We start from the raw sequence: 21335 nt of genomic DNA, 5'->3' as shown, positions 1-21335 counted from the left end.
GGCCCGAGATGGGAAAGATGGTATGTGTTCTAAGAAATATGAGGGCCATGTGGCTCAAGAGCATTGAGTCAAGCCAACAGCATAGTGAAATGAGAGTGAAGAGCAGGTAGGCTCAGGCAGCTCATGCAGGGCCTCATGGACTCTGGTAAAGTTCACCTCTGAAGGGTTAGCTTTCAGGCAAGGGATATGATCCATTTAGTATTTTTATTTTTAAGATTTTTTTATTTATTAGAGAGAATGAACAGTGGGGAGGGGCAGAGGAAGAGAGAGAGAGAGAGAGAGAAGCAGACTCCTCGCTGAGCAGGAAGCAGATCCAAAGTCTTGTTGGTTGACTGGATGTGGGATGAAGTATGGAAAATGGAAAAATCAAAATGCCTGCTAGGTTTCTGATTTGACCATCTGGGTGGAGAGTAGAGACATTTAAGATGGAGAAGACTGCATGACAGAGGGAGTGATTTTGTGAGAGGTGGTGGGACTATGGTCAGATTTGGGTGAGACACTCAGCAGGCAACTGTGTGAAGAAGCTAGAGGAAGGTTCTGGATTAAAAATATAAATGTGGGAGTCAACAGCACTTAGTGGTATTGAAAGCCCTGGGAGTAGATAAGATCATTCAGGGAGAAGGGTAGATATAACAGAGAAATAGGCCGAGAGGCAGGAACAGAGTCCAAGGAGTTCTAATATTTAGAAGTCGGGTAGAGGAGGAGATAGCAACAGAGACTCAGAAGGAGCTGCCAGAGAGCTAGGATGGAAATCAAGAGGGCGTGGTATCAGGGAAGCCAAGCAAGGGGAATGTTTCCAGAAAGAGGGATTGGTTAGAATCTGTCTGTCTAGAATGATAAAGACTAAACCAAGCCATTAGATTTGGCAACATGGAGGCCTAACGTGCCTCAACAAGAACAGATTCAGTGGAATGATAAGGCTGAAGTTGAATTTCAGGGAAGTGAAGAGCAAATAGGAGGTGAGAAACAAAGAGAGCATGGGCACACAGCTTTTTCAAGAGATTTTTTATATTAAATGGGACGGAAAATGGGCAGTGGCTGGTGTGGGATGTGGGATTAAAGAGGATTTTTGGAAAGCCAGAAGATGCCTTGAATGTGAGAAAAAATTTTTTTAGTTTTGTGGGTATAAGACTTGCTTTTGGAAAAATGGGGTGAAAAGGAAAGTTCTCTGGCTGTATTGCCAAGTCCCAAACACTCCAGAGCATTCTGGAAACGAGGCTCCCTTGCCTCCTTTTCCCCTCTTTTTGGTGACTCTTCAGCTACCCCAGCCTGCCCTGTGAGTGCTATTTAAGGGCGATAGTTGAGAGAAATGGGAGAGGACTTGGCATCATCTTCCTGGCCCCTTACTTTCCACCCAGTCCACCTCTCCTCACGCCTCCTCCCCACTTCTACTGTCTGTCCCCAGCCTTGCCCCCACTCCCTCCTCTGGTCTAGCCATCATCTGGAGGAGCCCACAGGTTGCTGCTCCTCCAGGAAACTAACCAAGAAGGCATGGCAGTGGGCATTGCCTGGTCTTCCTAGAACTGTCTCAGAAGGCTTCTTTCAGGACACCATTCAGTAGTTCTACAAGCAAGGTTGGCAACAAACTGAGATGTCTGCTCACTCTACAGTTGAAACAACATAAAATCTCATGGGGATTTTCTAGTTCTGAGAGGAATTATGTTTGGAAATTTTCTTTAGCTTCAGAATAAAAGCAAGCCAAGTTCAGTCTTCAGCTATAAGACTTCCCTTGCCTTAATTCTGCAGGCCTCATTTCCCTACCTCAGAGAGTTGCCCTGAAGATAGCTGAGATTGATAGATGTGATCTGATAGGTGTGTATGCATATTCAAGTGCAATAGAATGATATTGATTTTTCTCCCCAAATCATTCCCCGATACCTCCCCATTCCTGCCCTCAAGTCTCTGGTTAGCAGAAAGGAAACTTTTTAGTCCATGTTAAAACACACCAAATCCCTGAGATGATTGATTATGTAATTAGTGTCAAAAGATGTGTGTGTGTGTGTGTATGTGTGTGTGTGTGTGTCTGCCCATCTCTATGGAGGAGGAAGATCCAGACAAGGGTAAAATGTGAGGCCTGTGATTTAACTAGGACCAGATTACTCTTATGTGTAGTCATTTCATCTCAGAATGAAAGGATATTTGATCATTGTCAGCTTCTGATTTTGCTTCTCCTTCTAAATCATGCCAGAGGCAGCAGGAGCTAATGAGGTGTTTATGCCGTGGTTGGGGGACTTGGTTTCCTTCTTGGAGATTTACAAGTTTATGATAGCTAATTTAATTTCTGGTCTTCCTGTCCTTTTGTCCTCAGTTTATCCCGATGCCAGTACTCTATGGAGTTTTCCTCTACATGGGAGTTTCCTCCCTACAAGGAATTCAGGTATTGCATGGTTTGGCCTGGGCAACGACTTTGCACCATGAGCTCATCCATCCTGACCAGAGATGGAGGGCTCCCCCAGGGGTGCATGAACCCGTTCTTGTGGGAGTCCCTTTCCTAGGCTTGCCGCTTAAAGCTATTTGAGGATTTAAATGTTGCCTCTGTCACATACCAACCTTAGGGAAATTACCTGTGTTTCTCTGAGACTCAGTTTCCATTTTTGTCCAGTAGAGACCGTAGGTCACCTACTGTCTGCTCATGTTTCTTTGGGCACTGGGCAAGTCATTTGGACAGTCAAGCTGGCATGAGAGGACAGAGACTTTTGGCGTGGCCTGGCTTGATGTCATGGTACCAGTCCTTCATTAGCTATGTAGCAGACAGATAGCAGGCTTCCATGCATGCATCACACTAGCTGATGCGCCAGGCTACGGTGTGAGCCGGGCAGACGACACTGGCTGCAGTGCGGGTTGCTCCGGGTCAGCGGGTACTACTTCCTGTCGTGCTCTGCCTTTGCCCATCTGTCAACTCATTCCTCTGAGTCCTTTGAACATAGAAAATCAGGAGCATGCCACAGATCATGTGGGCACCCCAGATGAATATCCAGGGGTCACTCTTACCCACTGAGTTTTAATGTGAACTTGGGCAGGTATTGAATCCCTCTGGGTCTCTGGTTTCCCTTTTATTTATTTTTAATTAATTAGTTAATTAATATTTTATTTATTTCAGAGAGGGAATGAGAGAGAGAAAGCACAAGCAGGGGGGAGAGGCAGAGGGAGAGGGAGAAGCAGACTTCCTGCTGAGCAGGAATCCTAACTCGGGGGTTTGATCCCAGGACTCTGGGATTATGACCTGAGCCTAAAGCAGACACTTAACTGACTGAGCCACCCAGGTGCCCCTGTTTTCCTTTTTATAATATAAGGATGGTTATATGTTCTATATCCAGAATGTCATGAAGTTTTATCTTTTTACTATAAATAATCAATGAAAAGCTCCAAACTGTTCAAAGAATAAGTAAGAGATAAGGTTTTGATAATAAGCAGAAAGGTGGAACTGGCTTATTTTGTTCTCAACAATCCCCGAGAAAGATCTCTCAGGAGCCAGTGTGAGAGAGAAGAAAGAAATTTGAACGTAGAATTAGAAAAGATGGATTTAGGGGCACCTGGCTGGCTCAGTGGATAGAACATGTGACTCTTGATCTTGGGGTTATGAATTCAAGCGCCGTGTTGGATACAGAGATTACTTTTTAAAAAAATCTTTAAAAAAAGGAAAAGAAAAGAGGGGCACCTGGGTGGCTCAATCAGTTAAGTGGCTGTTTTCAGCTCAGGTCATGATCCTGGGGTCCTGGGATCCAGCCCCACAGCGGACTCTCTGCTCGGTGGGGAAACTGCTTCTCTTTCTCTCTCTGCCTGTTGCTCCCCCTGCTTGTGCTCACTCTCTCTGTCTCTCTCCCTCAAATAAAAAAACAAATCTTAAGAAAAGAAAAGAAAGATGGATTTAAATGTCGCCTCTGTAATTTAACAACCTTAGGGAAATTACCTTTGTTTCTCTGAAACTCAATTTCCATTTTTGTCCAGTGGAGACAGTAGGTAACTTACTGTCTGCTCATCAGAGCAGGTGATGTAAGAGACATGAATGGGCCTCACAAGGCTTCTGACCCAGAGAAGCCTCCTGGAAATAAATGCCAGTTCCCTCCTTCCAGTTCTTTGACCGTCTGAAGCTCTTCGGGATGCCTGCAAAGCACCAGCCAGACTTCATCTACCTTCGGCACGTGCCCCTGCGCAAGGTGCACCTCTTCACCCTCATCCAGCTCACCTGCCTCGTTCTGCTCTGGGTCATCAAGGCATCTCCAGCTGCCATTGTCTTTCCGATGATGGTGAGTTTCCAGCATTATGTTTTATTTTTTAAAAGCGCGATAAAATGTACATAACAGAAAGTTTATCATCTTAACCATTTTGTAAGGGTACACTTTGTGTTGTGGTACAACTCTTGCTACCATACATTTCCAGAACTATTTTACCTTGCAAAACTGAAACTCTGTACCCATTAAACAAGGACTTCCTACTGCCCCTCCCCTAGGCCCTGGCAACCACTATTCTATTTTGGTCTCCATGAATTTGACTACTCCAGGTGCCTCATGTGAGTGGAACCATGAAGTATTTGTGGGTTTTTTTTTTTAAAGATTTTATTTATTTATTTGACAGATGGAGATCACAGGCTGGCAGAGGCAGGCAGAGAGAGAGGAGGAAGCAGGCTCCCTGCTGAGCAGAGAGCCCGATGTGGGGCTTGATCCCAGGACTCTGAGATCATGACCTGAGCCGAAGGCAGCGGCTTAACCCACTGAGCCACCCAGGCGCCCCAGTATTTGTGTTTTTGTATCTGGTTTTATTTTACTTATTAGCATAATGTCTCCAAGAGGCTCATCTATGTTGTAACATGTGTCAGAATGTCCTTATGAAAGACTGAATAATATTCCTGTGTGTGTGTTTTTATATATATATATATACACACGTGCCACCTTTTGGTTATCTGTACATTCGCTCGTACACACTTGGATTGCTCCCACCTTTTGGCTATTGTGAATAATGCTGCCATAAACATGAATTGTACAAATAAATGTGTTCCACTTTCAGTTCTTTGCTGTGTATACCTAAAAGTGGATTGCTGGATCATATGGTGATTCCATTTTTAATTTTTTGAGGAATGGCTGCGCGATGTTATAAGTACATGGGGTTCCAATTGGTCCACATCTTTGGCAACACTTGTTTTCTGCTTTGGGCCTTTTAGTTTTGTTTGTTGTTTTCTGGCAATCAGCCACCCTAAAGCGTGTGAAGCTTGTGGTTTTGATTTGCATTTCCCTTATGACTAGTGAACTTGAGCCCGTTTTCATGTGCTTATTGACTGTATATCTTAAGACCTGTCTGTTCAAGCCCTTGCCCATTTTTAAATCAGATTGTTTGTTTTTGGTTGTTGGTGTTGAGTTTCAGGAGTTCTCTATCATTCTGGATATTAACCCCTTATCAGTGGCGAGTCTTCTGGTCGGCTTTTGCAGGAGCAGCGTTATTTGTGGACCTTGAGGTGTGGGTGCACGTGTGAGGCAGCTTAGCCTCTTTATACTTCCGAGTCTATTGGTCTGTCTCCCTCCTTCCCTCCCTCCCTCCCTTCCTAACTTCCTTTCTCTTCTCTGTGTCTCATGACTCTGACACGGAGAGCATTCTTCATGTTCGCAATAATTTGCATGTTACTTCAGAGCAACAGAGATCCGGTTTAGAATTCATTGAGATCAGAAGTGCTTGGAGTGGTGGAAATGCACTGTTTTCAGCCGCTGGGAGAGGGGACAAAGTTGGCCCAGCACTGAGAAGTGACTGGGACATCCTCACCTCCTCTTGAACGGAAGCAGAGACTTTGGAAAAGGGAGTAGGGAAGCTCAGCTGTGTGTGGTACCGCAGATGACAAGGGGCTTCCTGCCACTAGGGTGAGGGCAAAATTCTTGCCACCAGACATCCTCCCAATCTCATCATCTCCTCCTGTTACCTTCTCCTCTCTGGCTTACCCTGGGTCACGAGGCTGTGGAGCATACTGTGGGCTGTTTGAAAGTGACCAAAGAGTGGGCCTCTAGGGTGAAAAGGCAGTGAGGGTAATGTTTGGTGCACATTTCAGGACTTTTTGGGAGAATATTCAAGGGTGAGGAAAACGGGGGTCGGGGGTGGTGCTCTTCTCCCTTCCTCTCTTACACGTGTACCTCCTGATAGATCTCTCAGTTTTGTCAGAGTTCATGTAGATTTCTGCATTTGGGTGTTATATTCAGGGGTTGACTGTTTGGTTAAATTAACAGCGAATGCCTGACAACCCCTTGGAAGGGACACTATTATTTTGGATTTATTGAGAGAGTAGTTGTGGACATGAGGGAGAAATGTGGTTGAACATAAGCCTGATTTGCCTCATTGCTGTCCAGCCACCAGACATAGCCGCTGAATACCAGTCACTCCAAGCTGGTCATTCTGGGTTATTATTAATTCCCCTTTGGCAAAAATGGCCTTTTATGGGGAAAAAAAAGTGGAGCAGCAGCTGAGGCAGCCTATCCTATGTATAGATGAGGAAATTAGCTGTCAGGTTTTAGGCAAGTTACTTTCTCTCCCTGGGCCTCAGTTTCGTCAATTACAAAAAGAGTGTCAGGCCAGTCCAGGGGGCAGAACCACAAAACACTAGCGATTCATGATGCAGGCATATAGCAAGGATTTTGTGGGGAAATGTAAAGGTGAAGGATCGGGGGGAATTCTGATGGTCCTTCAAAGTCCTTCCTGCCATGGTGAGGTGTGCTTGGGCTGGGCGTGCCTGGTCTTGCCATAGCTGGGCTCTGGCAAAAGCTCTCTCCCCTAGGACTGCCCTGCAGCCCTTCCTGCTGGTCCCACCACAGGAAAAGGCAACGCTGGGCCCTCTGAGGATGAGCGGTATCTCTTTTCAATGAAGGAATTAAGTCGGTTGCTCTCCAAGTTGTAGGGCTGTTATGACGATAGTTACATAAAATCCTATACAGAAAGCCCTCTCCTTAGTATCTGATACAAAGAAGGCACTCCATAATAGGCGACTATTATGATTACTCTGCATTTGCTTTTCCTTGAAATGTCCTAGTGTTTAACTCCAGGAAGGAAATGAACTCCTTTAATTCCCTTTCTTTATTTTTCTTCAGGTATTGGCATTGGTCTTTGTCAGGAAAGTCATGGATCTCTGTTTCTCTAAACGAGAGCTGAGCTGGTTAGATGACCTCATGCCTGAAAGTAAAAAGAAGAAGTTGGATGATGCCAAAAAGAAGGCCAAGGAGGAAGAGGTCATGGTTCTTGCACCAACTGTACATTTCGGGCAGCCTCAAGTTACAGAACATAGGAAGGGCCACAGGAGAAGTCAGCATGTCAGGAATCCCAAGGGTTGTATTCAGGAGTTGGGAAGATTACTCCAAAGGTGTTCTTAGCTGAGAATGGATGAAGGATTTTTGTCCCTATCTGTCCTTTATTTTTGGTCCCAATAATCAGGTCTTTTTTCCCTTTGTTTGTCTACAGTCTACTTAGAATATGAACATAGAGTCTGCTCTTATTATCAGATCTCATGGTTCGTGTTCTTCCAAAACGCCTAATTTGACAACCATACAAAACCTATCATTTGTTATGTACCTAATTGCAGATGGTGTCGAGGTTCGCACCATGCAAAGATAACTTGCACAGGACTTTCTGTCCTTCCTCATTTCCCTCAGCACTTAGCATCTGCTGTCCGCACAATGGACGCTCAATCGATGGTCTATGCATGCCAAGAATGGATGTGTAACAAAATGAAAATACCAGACCAAGAAATGAATGAGCCGGAAAGTGTTTCCAAATACAATTAGTGCCTGAAATAGTATCCTTTGAAATATATTTTAAATGACGTTTTTCCTTAATATCTTGAATTTTTAAAAATCTTGTATTATTTTGTCCCAGTTCTATTGAGATATAATTGACCTATATAACACTGACATAATGATTTGCTATATGTATATATTGTGAAATGATCACAATAAGGTTCGTTAACACATTCATCACCTCACATAGTCACATTTTTTTTGTGATGAGAATTTTAAAAATTACTCTCTCAGCAATTTTCAAATACACAGTACAGCATTGTTAACTATAGTCATCATGCTGAACATTACGTCCCCAGAATTTATTTATCTTATAACTGAAAGTTTGTATCCTTTGACTACCTTCACCCATTTCCCCCACCCCCAGCAACAACCAATCTGTTCTCTCGATTCTAGAACTTCAGATATTTCTTAGGTTCCACAAATAAATGAGATCACATAGTGTTTATCTTTCTCTGTCAGACTTATTTCTCTTAGCTTAATGTCTTAAGTTTCATTCATGTTGTTGCAAATGGCAAGATTTCCTTCTTTTTTTATGGCCACATGATATTCAATTCAATTCAATTGTGTATATATAAACACACAATATATATTACCTTTTCTTTGTCCATTCATCACCTGATGGACTCTTAGGTTGTTTCCATGTCTTGGCTATGGTAACTAATGCTGCAGAGAGCATGGGGGTGTGGAGAGCTCTTTGAGATGGTAATTTCACTTTCCGTTGGATATATGCCCAGTATAGTGCAGTGGCTGGATCGTACGGTAGTTCTGTTTTTTAACTTTTTGAGACCTCCATGTTGTTTTCCAGAGTAGCTGTACCAATTTGCATTTCCACCAGGAGTACAACAGAGTTCCCCTTTTCTCTGCATTCTTGCCAGTACTTACCTCTTCTCTTTTTGGTAATAGCCACTCTGATTGTGTGGGATGTTATCTCATTGTGGTTTTGATTTAAATTTCACTAATTATTAGTGATGTTGAACACCTTTTCATGTATCTTCCAGCCATTTGTATATCTTCTTTGGAAAAATGGCTGTTTTAAAATTGGATGATGATGATGATTGCTGTTGAGTTATATGGATCGCTTATATATTTTGGTTATTAACTACTTACCAGAGATGTGGTTTACAGATATTTCCTCCTATTCCATAGTTTCCCTTTTCATTTTGTTGCTTATTTCTTTTGCTGTGCAGAAGCTTTTTAGTTTGATACCATCCCACTTGTTTATTTTTGCTTTTGTTGCTTGTGGTTTTGGTGTCATATCCACAAAATCACCGCCAAGAACAATGTCAAAGGACGTTTCCCCTATATTTTCTTCTAAGAGTTTTCGTGTTTCAGGTTTTATATTCACATCTAATAACATTTCGAGGTGATTTTTGTGAATGGTGTCAGATGGAGTTCCGGTTTCATTCTTTTGCTTGCGAATATCCAGTTTTCCCAGCGACATTTTTTGAAGAGACTATCCTTTCTCCACTGAATATTCTTGGCTCCCTTGTCAAATATTAGTTAACCATATACGCTTGGGCATATTTCTGGGCTTCTAAGTCTGTCACATGTGTCTTTTTTCTATTATTAAATGAGTTTTAACAATTATAAGCACAAAAACATTGGAGGAAAACTTTAAATAGAAGATTGATAGAAATCACTACATAAAATGTAAAGTTTTCAAGTGTCCAAAGACTCTATAAACAAAATTTAAAAATCATATATACATATGTGCATGTGTGTGAACGCACACAGAAGCATACTTCATTTGATTGTGCTTCCCTTTATTGTACTTCATAAATATTATATCCTTTACAAAGTGAAGATTTGTGGCAACCCTGTGTCAAGTGAATCTGTCAGCACCATTTTCCCAGAAGCACTGGCTTTCTTTGTGTTTCTGTGTCATCCTTTGACAACTCTGGCAATATTTCAAGCTTTTTCATTATTACTTGTTATGGTGATTTGTGATTAGAGTTTATGATTCATTGAAAGCTCAAGTGATAGCATTTTCTAGCAATAGGGCATGTTTTAATTAAGGCATGTACATTGTTTTAAATCTAATGCTCTTTTAGACACTAAACAGACTAGAGTATAGCGTAAACAGAACTTTGATACGCACTGGGAAGCCAAAAAATTCATTTGACTTGCCTTATTGTGATAGTCTGGAACCAAACCCGTAATGTCTCCAAGGTATGCCTATACGTTCGTACACACATACATACATACATACATTTATTTACTGATTTATATAAAATTTTAGGTAGTGATATGTTTGAAGAATAACACAAGGAGTGAGGGAGTTACTTTATTTAGGGTGATCCAGGGATGACTGGAAGGAGACATCTCATCCGAAATCTGGATAAAGTGAGGGCAAGTCATGAGACTATCTGGGAGTCGGAACATTCCAGGCCTGGGGCACAGCAAGGGCCAAGGTTTTGAAGCAGAAATGAGCTTGGTGTTGTTAAAGAACATGAGAAAGCCAGAGAGCCTGGAAGGGAGAGAGGTGGTGAGAGACTAGTCAGCAGTCTGTGGCTGTGGTTTAGGCAAGAGGTGGAGGCGGTCAAGGCTAAGGGAGAGGATCGGAGACTTCCTCTGAAGAGCAAGTAGACAGGTTTTGCTAATGCAGAATGGGCATGGGTGAAAGAGAGGAATCAAGGGTGAGTCTTAGATTTTTGGAGTGAACAATTGGATGAGTAGTTGTGCTGTTTAGTAAGCAGTTTTGGGAAGGAGACTCAAAGCATCTCTTTTGGATGTTAATTTGGGGATGGGTGGTAAACATACTCCTTATTTTCCAGAATTTCTCAAGTAAACATGTATTTGTGAATACATGTTTTACTTTATAAAGTTATTTTGAAGACTAAATGAAAGAAAAATAATGAAGACTTCACCCCAAAATTTCATATCAGCATCCAATATTTATGTTCATTACTTTATGTTCTCTTTAAGTCCCTAACATAGTTTTCGTACAAGTGTAGTAATTGTTTATTTGAGGGGCAGGTATTTTTCTTCTGATTTTCCCCCTCAATTTGATTTCATAAGACACTTTCGTATTTCTATATGTCTATATAATAAAAAATCATATTTATTGTTTTAATGACTGTATAATATTCTATAGTGTTTTCTCATAATTAATTTAAACTTTCTTTTTAAAATTTATAGTTGTTTTAGGATTTATTACTAATATACTACTTTAAACATCTTTGTACATACTCTTTTTCTGTAATTGTTTTCTTTAACTTGAGAGAATTTTCTTTCTTTTTTTTTTTTTTTTAAAGATTTTATTTATTTATTTGACAGAGAGAGATCACAAGTAGGCAGAGAGGCAGGAAGAGAGAGAGAGGAGGAAACAGGCTCCCTGCTGAGCAGAGAGCCCGATGCAGGACTCGATCCCAGGCTCCTGGGATCATGACCTGAGCCGAAGGCAGCGGCTTAACCCACTGAACCACCCAGGCGCCCCTATTATCATTATTTTTAACAATCTGTTTGTTTGAATCAGGACCCAAGTAAGACCTATATATTACAATGGTTGATTTTTTTTTTTTTTTTAGGAGTTTTTATTTGTTTATTTGATAGATCACAAGTAGGCAGAGAGGCAGGCAGAGAGAGAAAGGAGGAAGCAGGCTCTCTGCTCAGGAGACAGCCTGATGTGGGGCTTGATCCCAGGACCCTGGGATCATGACCTGATCCGAAGGCAGAGGCTTTAACCCACTGAGCCACCCAGGCACCCTGGTTGATACGTTTCTTAAATCTCTTCAGGGTTCCCTTTGTATCTTTTTTTTTTTCTTTTTGTTGAAGAAACTAAATCTTTGACCTGTAGGATTTTCCACCATTTAGATTTTACTGTGTCCCTTGGTGTCACTTAACACATGTTCTTCTGTCCTCTATATTTCTAGTAAATTGGTAGTTGGCTCTAGAGTTTTATTCAGATTCATTTTCTTTCTTTAAAAAAAAAATACTATTCCATAGATACAAAGATCTGGTTGTCTTTTTTGGCGATGAGCCAAACCTATGCAAGAACATAAGTGCACTCTTTCAAAATAAATGTGAGAGGAATTAGGTAGAAATTGTGGGGAGAGATGGGTGGTGTAGACTCACGGTTTTACATGGTCTAAGATAGAATAATGTGTTCTTCTCTTGCAGGAAGCTGAGAAAATGTTAGAAATCGGGGGAGACAAGTTCCCCTTGGAGAGCAGGAAGTTACTAAGTAGTCCTGGAAAGAACAGCAGCTTCAGGTAAAAAAAACTCCCTGCACACCAGGGAGATTACTGTTTCAGTTATTCTGTAAACATGTGGCGTTGTGGTGGGGGGTGGTCACAAACACAGCTGCTGGCATGAAGAGCTAACATTCAGCCTTCCGGCTCCAATCTGGGAAAATACCTTTACCTTCCATGGTTTCCTGAGCACCTGCTATGAGCCAGGCACCACACCAGGTGCCAGGAATCACAAGAACGGAGGTAAGGCAGCCTATGTACTGAGCGCCTTCTCTGTGCTAGGAAGGTGTTAGAAGCTTGATTTAGGTAGTCTCCTTTAATGTTTACAATAACTCTCTGATATAAGTCTCATTATCCGTGTTTGTACAATGAGAAAACTGAGGCTTGGAGGGTTTTAGGTAATTTGCCCAAGGTCACAATGCTTCTAAGTAGGAAGTTTAAGAGTTGGCCCTAGTCTTTGTATTCTTCAGGTCAGCGCTCCCTCTCCTTTCTCTGCCATTTTCCAGAGATGACTAGGATATGGCCTTTGTTTCCAGAGGGTCTCAGCTTGGGGGTGTGGAATTCGAATGCTTGGGCCAGACTTTGGGGAAGGGACGAGGCAGCCCCTCCAGTTTGATTTCATGGCATCTGGGGGCCTAGGAGCCAAGTGAGAACTGAACTTGGGTTCCCCAAATTCCTTACTTCTGCCACTGATCTTGGCCACCTCCGGCAAAGATACTGCTCACCACAGATCACAGGACGCTGAATTGGTCCATTTGTGGCTTCGGTGCCAGCATTTTGTTTCCACTGAGGAAGAAGTACACATAAGCTGGAAGAAGCCCAGAGGCTGAGACGGGGGAGAAAAGGAAGAGAGAGGGGGTCTGGATCATCTAGATCCTGGATAATTATTGCCGAATCATTGAATCGATAGTGGTTTATACTGAGGGGAAATGAAGGCCATCTTTGGTATTTTAAAAAATTAGATTTATTTATTTTGATAAATAAAAATACATACTTAAGGAGCACAATGTGATGTTTTGAATATAGGTACATATTGTGAGATGAGGGTTACAGTCAAACTAATACCATATTTGTTACCTCCTATAGCTACTGTTCTTTTTTTGTGTGGTGAGAACACTTGAGATCTACTTTCTTAGCAGACTTAAAGTGTACAATATATTACTGTTAGCTGTGGTCATGCTGTTTATACATCTTGAGAACATATTCATCTTACAACTACAAGTTTGTAACCTTTGATCCACATCTCCCTTTTTCCCCCACCCCCCAGCCTCTGTTCCTATGAGTTTGACTTTTTGTGTGTGACTGACCCCAAAGAAATGGAATCTTTGGACCTTAATAAGCTGTCTACAAGTTGTCAAGGAAGTAGCCGCAGGCTTTGAATTCTCTGGCAGCAAAGTAGGAGCAATGTTCCCTTTCTACTAGGATGCTGCCTCCTTTTCCGGCCTTTTAAAATGAGACTTTCTGGCTGGTAGAAAATTTCCCAGTCCTCTGGGGTGCTAGGAGACCAACCAAGGACTGGATTCAAGGCCTTGACTCTCCACTTACTGATGTTTGACCTTGGTGATCACTTAGCTCTGGGAGCCTTGGGTTCTGCCCTTTCAAAATGAGGATGTGAATAACCCCTGATTTGGTAGTTAAGATAATAGATTGTACGCATTCTTTATAAACTACAAATGGAAACCATTGGCCATGTAAGTGAGAAAACACATGAAGAATGCTTCTGAGCACCATGCCTGGCACATGGTGAGCCTGGCACTGGGGAACACTCAGTAGGTGGTAGCTCTCTAAGCTGTCACCAGCACCCACAGAGGGGCCTTTGAAGGGGCACAATTGTGGGGGCAGAGCTGCCCACACTTGGCACCCCAGCCCCATCCTCAGCTGCCCCTCACGGGCCACCTCACCTCACTACACTCCAACCACCTGGCTCCTGGCACTGCCGAAAGCTGTCAGCTGAGGTCCCTCAGACTGACTCTCTCCCGTCCGGTGGCCTGGTGATCGTTACAGATGGAGATGTGTCTTATATTTGCATGTCCTCCATTTACTGTCCTGAGCATTGATTTCAGATGTGACCCCTCTGAGATTAACATATCTGATGAGATGCCGAAAACCACGGTCTGGAAAGCTCTCAGTATGAACTCTGGCAATACAAAGGAAAAGAGGTAAAGAAGAATATAATTGCTGATTTTTATTTATTTCTGGCTTTTAAAAATAGCAATCATGTTGACAGTGAAATATATCATAGTTGCAAAATTGAATTGTCTAAAAAATATCACTTCTGGGACTGCTGCTAACCCCATGAGACTTGCTAGAAGCCTAAGAAAAGGAAAACAGGTTTTCTAACTATTTGAACAGATGTGCAGTCTGGAGCTGCCCATTTACACAGCCCCAAAGTCAGGATGGGATTATCTGGGAATGTAAATTTGCTTTATCTATTTAGTCACCTTAATCCTCTTTCTAAAAGTTCCCATTTCAGGGGTACCTGGGTGGCTCAGTGTGTTAAAGCTAACCTTCCAACTCTATAGATTTCAGCTCAGGTGATGAGCTCAGGGTGGTGAGGTCAGCTCCACATAGCCCGGAGAACCTGTTTAGGACTGATTCTCTCCCTCTCCCTCTGCCTGTCCCCCAGCTCATGCATGTACTCTCTCTTTCAAAGAAAAGAAAAAAGAAAAGAAAAGAAAAGAACCATTAAAAGTACCCATTTCAAAATCTCCCTGGTTACTGGAACTGTGCAAACTGGAAAATGGCTAAAATGTACAGAGAGTGTCAATAGTATTGATACAGACGTTTAACTCGTTCCATAATGAGAATTATTGTGAAGAAAAGGTTTTGAAATATTATCACAGTTTTCTTATTTGAGAAACGAAATTCTGTATATCATTTGCCAATAGATAGATCAATTTTCATCAGGTTACTGAAGAAAATGGAAGGACTTGAGGCATCTTTGCCTTCACGGAGGTAGGCTATGCTCCCAAATTACTTGAATAATTTAGTCCAAACACCACTTTAATTTAAGAAGTCAGAAAACTAAAAGCAAAATCTTAAGTCTATACTAAAGGCAACTTTTCTAGTTAAGGAAAAAAAGCAGTAGTCTAGGAATTAGGGTACTTGGTCTAGCCATTCATTCCTTGTATAGACTGGCAGGCCGTTGTTTCTGGGACTCAGTTTATTCAGCATTAAAATGGGGATAATAATGACTGACTGCCTCACTCAAACGAGTGTTCTGAGGAGGAGCTGAAGTACTTTGAAAAAAGTCACCAGTGGGTGGTAGTGGTAGGCTCTTTCTTCATCGAATGGGTTAAAATAAATCTGTGCTGAATGTGAGTGAAATATAGAATCTTGTTTCCTTCAGAGGAAAATCCAGGCAGCTGTCGAAATGTATAACGCACGTGGTTATTTTTAGTCAAGAACTAGTCTACTTGTAAATGAACTTAAAATATAGCCAGATCCAAATTGTGGTGACATCTTCAAAGTATTGTGTTAAAAGCAGGAATGAATCATGTGTTCCCTTTTTGTCTAATTGTAACACTTTTATTCAGTCTCTTCAACTAAAAGTCTTTGCTGGGAAGGAAGATTTGGGCTGTGAGGTGCCTCAGGGAAGTTATGGTTACAGAGAAGATGGTGAGTCTCTCAGAGAAGAAGCAAGACCAAGTCTGGCCTGTCCGCCATCACGTCAAAGCCATGCTGAAGCATCCAATTACCCGTGCTGTGCGCTGGAGGGCAGCCAGCCATCCCCATACCAGCAGCCCATCACCAGAGGTGAACGGGGAAGCAGAAGACCACCTCTTGCTGGTACTTCTCTTCTTCCTTTCTCTTTCTCTTCAGAACTGCCACCCGTGAAGACCCAGCTTCCCATCTTCCAGACATTTTCTCTGAAACTCTCTGCTGGCCTGCAGAGCCATATGGATCCACCCTGCCCCTGAGGATTCCTTCGATGAGCTCCCTCTTCCTGAAGGATGGGGCCGGGGAGTCAGAGGAGAGCAGAGAGAAAAGGGAAGGCTCTCCAGTCCCGTAGAATCCGCAGGCTCTGAGGCAGCCCTGGGCCTTCGTTTGATGCCTCCTCTGGGGGAGGCTGGTCATCCCCAGAGGCTGTCAGGGATGTCCGCCACTAGGAGGATCAGTGACCTGGGCATTGGCAGGGCTCACCACCACAGCCAGAAGATGCCTCTGCCCCAGACACGTCTGTGTTGCTTCCTAGCAGCAGCCTACATAACTCGGCAAGAACCGTGGGTGATGACAGGGCCACGAGGGACACTGGAGTTGTTCAGCTCAGACAGGAGAAAGCTTGGGGGGAAGATCAGCAATGATAAGTGAGGACAAGTAGCTTCTCTTGGTTTCATTGAGGATGGACTAAGAGAACGAGCTTCAGTTGTTCCAGAAGGAGTTGGTTTAGACACCAGGAAGGGCTTCCTAGCCTGAAGATTTGTCCTAGTGTCTGCTTTCTAGACATCTGAGAAAGGTTCGATAATAGTTGTTTGTGAGTAGAAAGGGAGATAGGGTGTTTTTATTGGACATGTGGAAACATCCATATTTTGCTGCTGTCTCTTAAGGATACATTCTGATTCTACTCCAGGAGAGATCCAAATGCTTATGTAATGTCTCCTTAGCTGCCTTAGTAGCAAACCATCCTCAACTCAATGGACCCAAACCACCTTCAACCGGGTGGTTTCTTCATCATTGTGAATTTCTTTTGATTGACAAGTGTTTTGGCTCTCAGATGTAAAAAGCCACACTGGGAAATGAACCATAAGTGGTGAAATTAATTTTGGTATTTAGTTGAAAACTATATTTATAGTTTTTTCTCTTCTCTAATGTGATGAATATCAAGTGCGTCTAGGTTTTCCTTTCTTTTGTGCGCAGAATGTGACAAGTCAGCGTGTTGGTACCCAGGGAATTCGATCACATCAGTTTTCCATCTTGGAAAATCTTCGTTCAGTAGTATGTTCCTACGGGTTGCTCTCCTTTTGTAGGTGAAGAGTTGGTGACAAAACTTTGTGGAATTTTGCATTCCTTCGACTCTTAAAATAAATCAGTGTAGTCTAGTCTTACTCTGAAGTCCTTTGAAATTGAAGGAATCCTGCATTTCTTTAACATTGCCCCATCCCCCAGAACCATGCCTATTTCAATACGCAGACGATTGTCAGACTACTGAACAGCTGGCACAGGATGGACGCCAACCACTCAGAACGGATGCCGGCTGTAAACAAGCAGGTATGCGTGGCGTAGCTGCTGCCTGTGGGCTGGGCGCCATGTTGCTTTCAAACGTTAAAACCACATCCCTTGAAATTGTGGTATTGTTCCTGGCTTGCCTGATTTCTGCTCACAAGGCTGTTTTAGGGATAGCCTTGGCTTCCCTTTATATGGTGCAGACAGGAACAGGCACGCATCTTTGAACTATATGGGCATTAAAATCTCTGTGAGCCAAAGCTTCACATTTTATCACTTTGGGCGAAATGTAATGATTGTACCCATTTACCTACTTAATGTAGAAAAATCAAAAGGCAACCTGTCAGCGGGAAAAGCTTTCCTGCTGACTTGCCCTGTCTCTCTTCAGCTGCTTCCTTGAGCTTGCCTCTTTCTTCGTCTTCCTTGTTCCCTGAGAGCACTCCTGCTTTCCTCTTCCAACCTGCCCCTCCTATCATTTCTGGTCATCACTGTAGAGACAGGTTGGTGACTGCTTCTCCTGTTCCCCGAGCCTCAGCACAGCTGTGAGGAATGTGGTGCAGAAAAGCCTATTGTACAACAAGTTAGGTGACAACATCACTCAGAAAAATCTCCTAATGATCGGTGTCTCCTGATGCCTTATATATGCTAGGCCTCTCGCGAACAGAAAACCTGTCCTTGTTAACTGTGTGCAGTCAATCACTGGACCACGTGTATACATCTGGTCCTTCTAGAACCAGACCCTCCAGGTTCCTGCGCCATAGGAATGTTATTTACTTTGGAAGCCCGTGCCAATCCGTTAAGGCCATTACGTCTTTTCTCAAACAGTAGCGAGCCTCGTTTCTGCTGCATCTCTGTGGTGGAAACCATTCCCTACTCTTCTTGTCTCTCTTTTCCCAACTCCCACCAAATGCTCAACCCCAGTCCTACCCGAATGCTTCCTTGCTCACGGCTGGTGGCCATGGTGGCAGAAGCAAGCTGGGCAGTGTTTGGGGTAGGGAACTGTGAGTGGAGGTGAATATGAGTGTGTGTGTGTGTGTGTGTGTGTGTGTGCATGTATGATCATCGACAAATGCAAGTGTGTCCATAGATGTCCTTGCTGCTATTAAGTAGCTTTGTGTACCTAAGCTGGGGGGACATTAAAAAATACCATCGTTCTCCTAACTAGGGTTTCTCAGAGTTCTCTGATAGAATAGCTTGACGACAAATATAGGCAGATTAGTCCATAGGAAAAGGTGTTTAAACTCGATGTTAAGAAGAAACTGACTTAGGGGTAGAGATTGTGGGAATGTTGGCAGGCCAGTGCCCTGACGGGCTGGTTGCGTCAAGGTAGGAAGGGAAGGAGGCCAGGAGGTTAAGAAAGTGATAGTAGGTGAAAAGCTGGTTCTAGTGGTAAGAGTGGGCGTTGTGGGGTGGTTGGGTTACTTCTAGCTCATGACTTTGAGGGGAAGGGTTGGTCCAGAGAGAAGGGGGAGACCAGCGGTATGCCATGAACTTGCCAGATCTGTTCAGTTGCGTAAAACCCAGACTAGTCCTTTGTGACGATATGTGATTTTCAACTTCTGATGATGGGATCATCAGGAGATCTGGTCTTTACGCGTACGGCTCCTGTCTGCACCTCCTTAGTTATAGAAATTTGCCTTTGGAATAGAGAAGTAAGGAACCATTTATTGCAAAAGATGACATGAATAGTTGCTCTTTCTCTTTGTTTGGGATGCAACTGGCTTTTAAACTAGTCATAAATGTTTGATAAAAATCTGGTAAATGCTCAAAAGTCTCAGGCGGGGCTGACATCTCAGGCTATGACAGCTGTGACTTTCAAGAGGTCTCTGATTTTAGGAATCTGTGCTTTCTGGTCATCCAAAGAAGATAATTTCCACTTTTACTTAATTTTCGACTTACTCATATCTCTAGACTTCCCTCTTAGTGGAGAAATCAGCAGTTCTTCCTGCATCTTCTCTATCGACTTCACTGTCCATGTCCTGAGCTCTACGTTTTCCTGAAACATAGGAGAAGGTGTGACTCCTGGGCTCCCGGCTTTCCTTTTAATTGGCATCAGAAGTCCCATCCACTCTGTTCTCTCTGCTACTGTATCAGCTTCTCTAAATGTCTTCTTCTGCAACAGTATTTGCACCTCTTCCTAGGACTTTAAAGCAATCTTTCTATTTGTCACCGCATTTTCTTCAGACTTCTCAGGTTTCCAAGCCACATCCTGGCAGGACATTCAGGAACCCTGCATTGAATGTTCTCGGCCTTCCTGACTTTCTTTGGGTTGCAGCTGTCAGACCTGCATGACGTAAAAATCCTTCCTGCAGGCCCCGACCGGCCAAATGAGACCTCCTCCAAGTTCCGCCCCTTTAACTGACTCAGCTTCCTCCGGCAGTCTTTCTTCTCCTTTCTGCCTGGCCTTTCACGTTCTCCTCGGAGAGCTGACTGTTCTTGGTCAGGGGTCCTCAAAATTACCACCAGTCAGGGGTGGTGAGAGGGGTGAGGAGGATGGACCGTTCTGGGGCTCCTTGGGAAGGGGACTTTTTGGTGATTATTCCTGACTTGGTGTGAGGGACTAAGGATTCTTGAAATACTGAAATATTGAAATCTTGAAATAAGCTGGGACTTAGTCCCCAGCTCATCCATCTTTCAGGGTCATCAGGAAAAGAGACCCCAAAAGCAAATCAAAGTGCTTTTTCTATCAAACCTGTTCTTTTAGGTTCTTTTGATTTGGTGCCCTTGTTCTCGTACCTTAATCGTAGAGAATGGGCGGTTGACTCAGTTAACACTTCTTTACTGGAAAGGAGGCTAATTTTCATAACCGAAAGAGGTGTGAAGGGTCCATATCCCTGCGTGAAGCATGAGAAAGGGAAAGGAGCGTTATGTGGATCTCTTCAACAGGAAAAGTCAGAAAGCAGAATGATTCATCCACAGGCATAATTCCTTTAGGACATTCTGTGCTCAAAGGGAATGGAATGGTTTCTGATCTTCTGAAAAGAAAAGATAGCATTTTTCTTAAGCCTAACCCACTTTCAGCGTTGGAGAACACAGAACTTTTTCTTCTAGCTGATGGCATTGACATTTCCTGAGAGAGACAGACCCCCCCCCCCCCTTCGGGGCACTCTTCCACGCCCCACAGACATCAGCAGATCTTGGGCTTCTCTTAGCAGGTTCGCGACTGACGCCAGTGGGCAGGTTCTCACACACGCAACAATGTAGGAGACAGAAGTACCAAACTGAATGTGCAATTACTCCGTTTGCAAAAGAGGCCAAAACCCTCCTCCCCACTCCTTCCTCCCATATTCACTCCTCCAAGATGATAAGCCTCCCTCACGTGGATCTGTGTCCATCTATGTGATTGGTGAGCTATGGCTGCCCGAAGCTAAAGGTGTCAGGTGGAGAGCAGAGCACCTTCCCACAGAAGGGGGCAGCTTGAGGTGCTGGTACATTTCCCTGGTTTTCTATGTTCTTCTTTCTAGTAGGTCTCATGTAGAGATAGAGATATTTTTGTTTTAGAGATTCCAAAATATATATTTTTAGTGTAAGAAATGTACCCTCTCCACACTTCACGGTGTAAATAGAACCGAAAACAAACGTGTTGTGAGAATCCCATAGCTATCTGTGGTAGGAACAGGACCCTCTCCCTTGCCACCGAGTCTCACGGTCCGCATCTGCGAACCAGGGGAGGTGACTGAGGCGCCTCTGCCTGCCCAGACCTTCCTGTGCTCAAGGGGACAAATAAAGTCTGTGTAAACTGTTCACACTGTGGTATTTTTTGAGCTTGAACCCAGGGGCCGAGCCAATGCGGATCAGCTTCAGAACATGGAAGAAGAGTGAAGAGGAGTCATGAAGACTGTTGGGAGGAGGAGTGGGCTGTCCGCTGGGCTTGCCCTGAGAGGGGCACGTGTGCTGCGCTGCACAGTCCTTGCCAAAGAGAGGGACTGCATAGATGTCTGTCTGGGTGGGGGTTCAGGACAGCAGGAAAAGAGCCCATTTTGGAGATACAACCAGACTATTGAGAGCCATTTCTAACACTGAAGGACTCTCTACTGCCTAGAAGCCCAAATTTCAGGGGCCCCTGGCTGGCTCAGTTGGGAGAGCATGTGATGCTTTATCTCAGGGTCATGAGTTCAAGCCCCATGCTGAATGTAGAGATTACTTAAAAATAAATTTTAAAATAAGTTACTCCTCCCTTAAAAATAAAAATCTAGATTTTAAAAATTGCTCAGCC

At 43.4% G+C, this 21335-nt stretch overlaps 1 protein-coding gene across 4 annotated transcripts in view; it reads left to right on the top strand.

The window, feature by feature from the left end:
• The window catches only part of SLC4A8 (solute carrier family 4 member 8), a 76465-nt gene extending 55602 nt beyond the window's left edge, over nt 1-20863 (top strand). For 3 of the 4 annotated variants that reach the window (XM_059185303.1, XM_059185305.1, XM_059185306.1), the window contains 6 exons: nt 2309-2377; nt 4074-4247; nt 7062-7199; nt 11886-11977; nt 14020-14115; nt 15493-20863. In XM_059185303.1, coding sequence (XP_059041286.1) covers nt 2309-2377; nt 4074-4247; nt 7062-7199; nt 11886-11977; nt 14020-14115; nt 15493-15505 — 582 coding nt within the window. In that variant the 3' untranslated portion in view covers nt 15506-20863. The remainder of the gene's footprint in view (nt 1-2308; nt 2378-4073; nt 4248-7061; nt 7200-11885; nt 11978-14019; nt 14116-15492) is intronic. The other variant, XM_059185304.1, reaches the window with a different exon arrangement.
• The last annotated feature ends 472 nt before the right edge of the window (nt 20864-21335 follow it).

Source organism: Mustela lutreola, chromosome 8 (genome assembly GCF_030435805.1).
Source record: "Mustela lutreola isolate mMusLut2 chromosome 8, mMusLut2.pri, whole genome shotgun sequence".
Classification (NCBI taxonomy): Eukaryota; Metazoa; Chordata; class Mammalia; order Carnivora; family Mustelidae; genus Mustela; species Mustela lutreola.
This window is presented reverse-complemented; position numbering and strand designations above follow the sequence as displayed.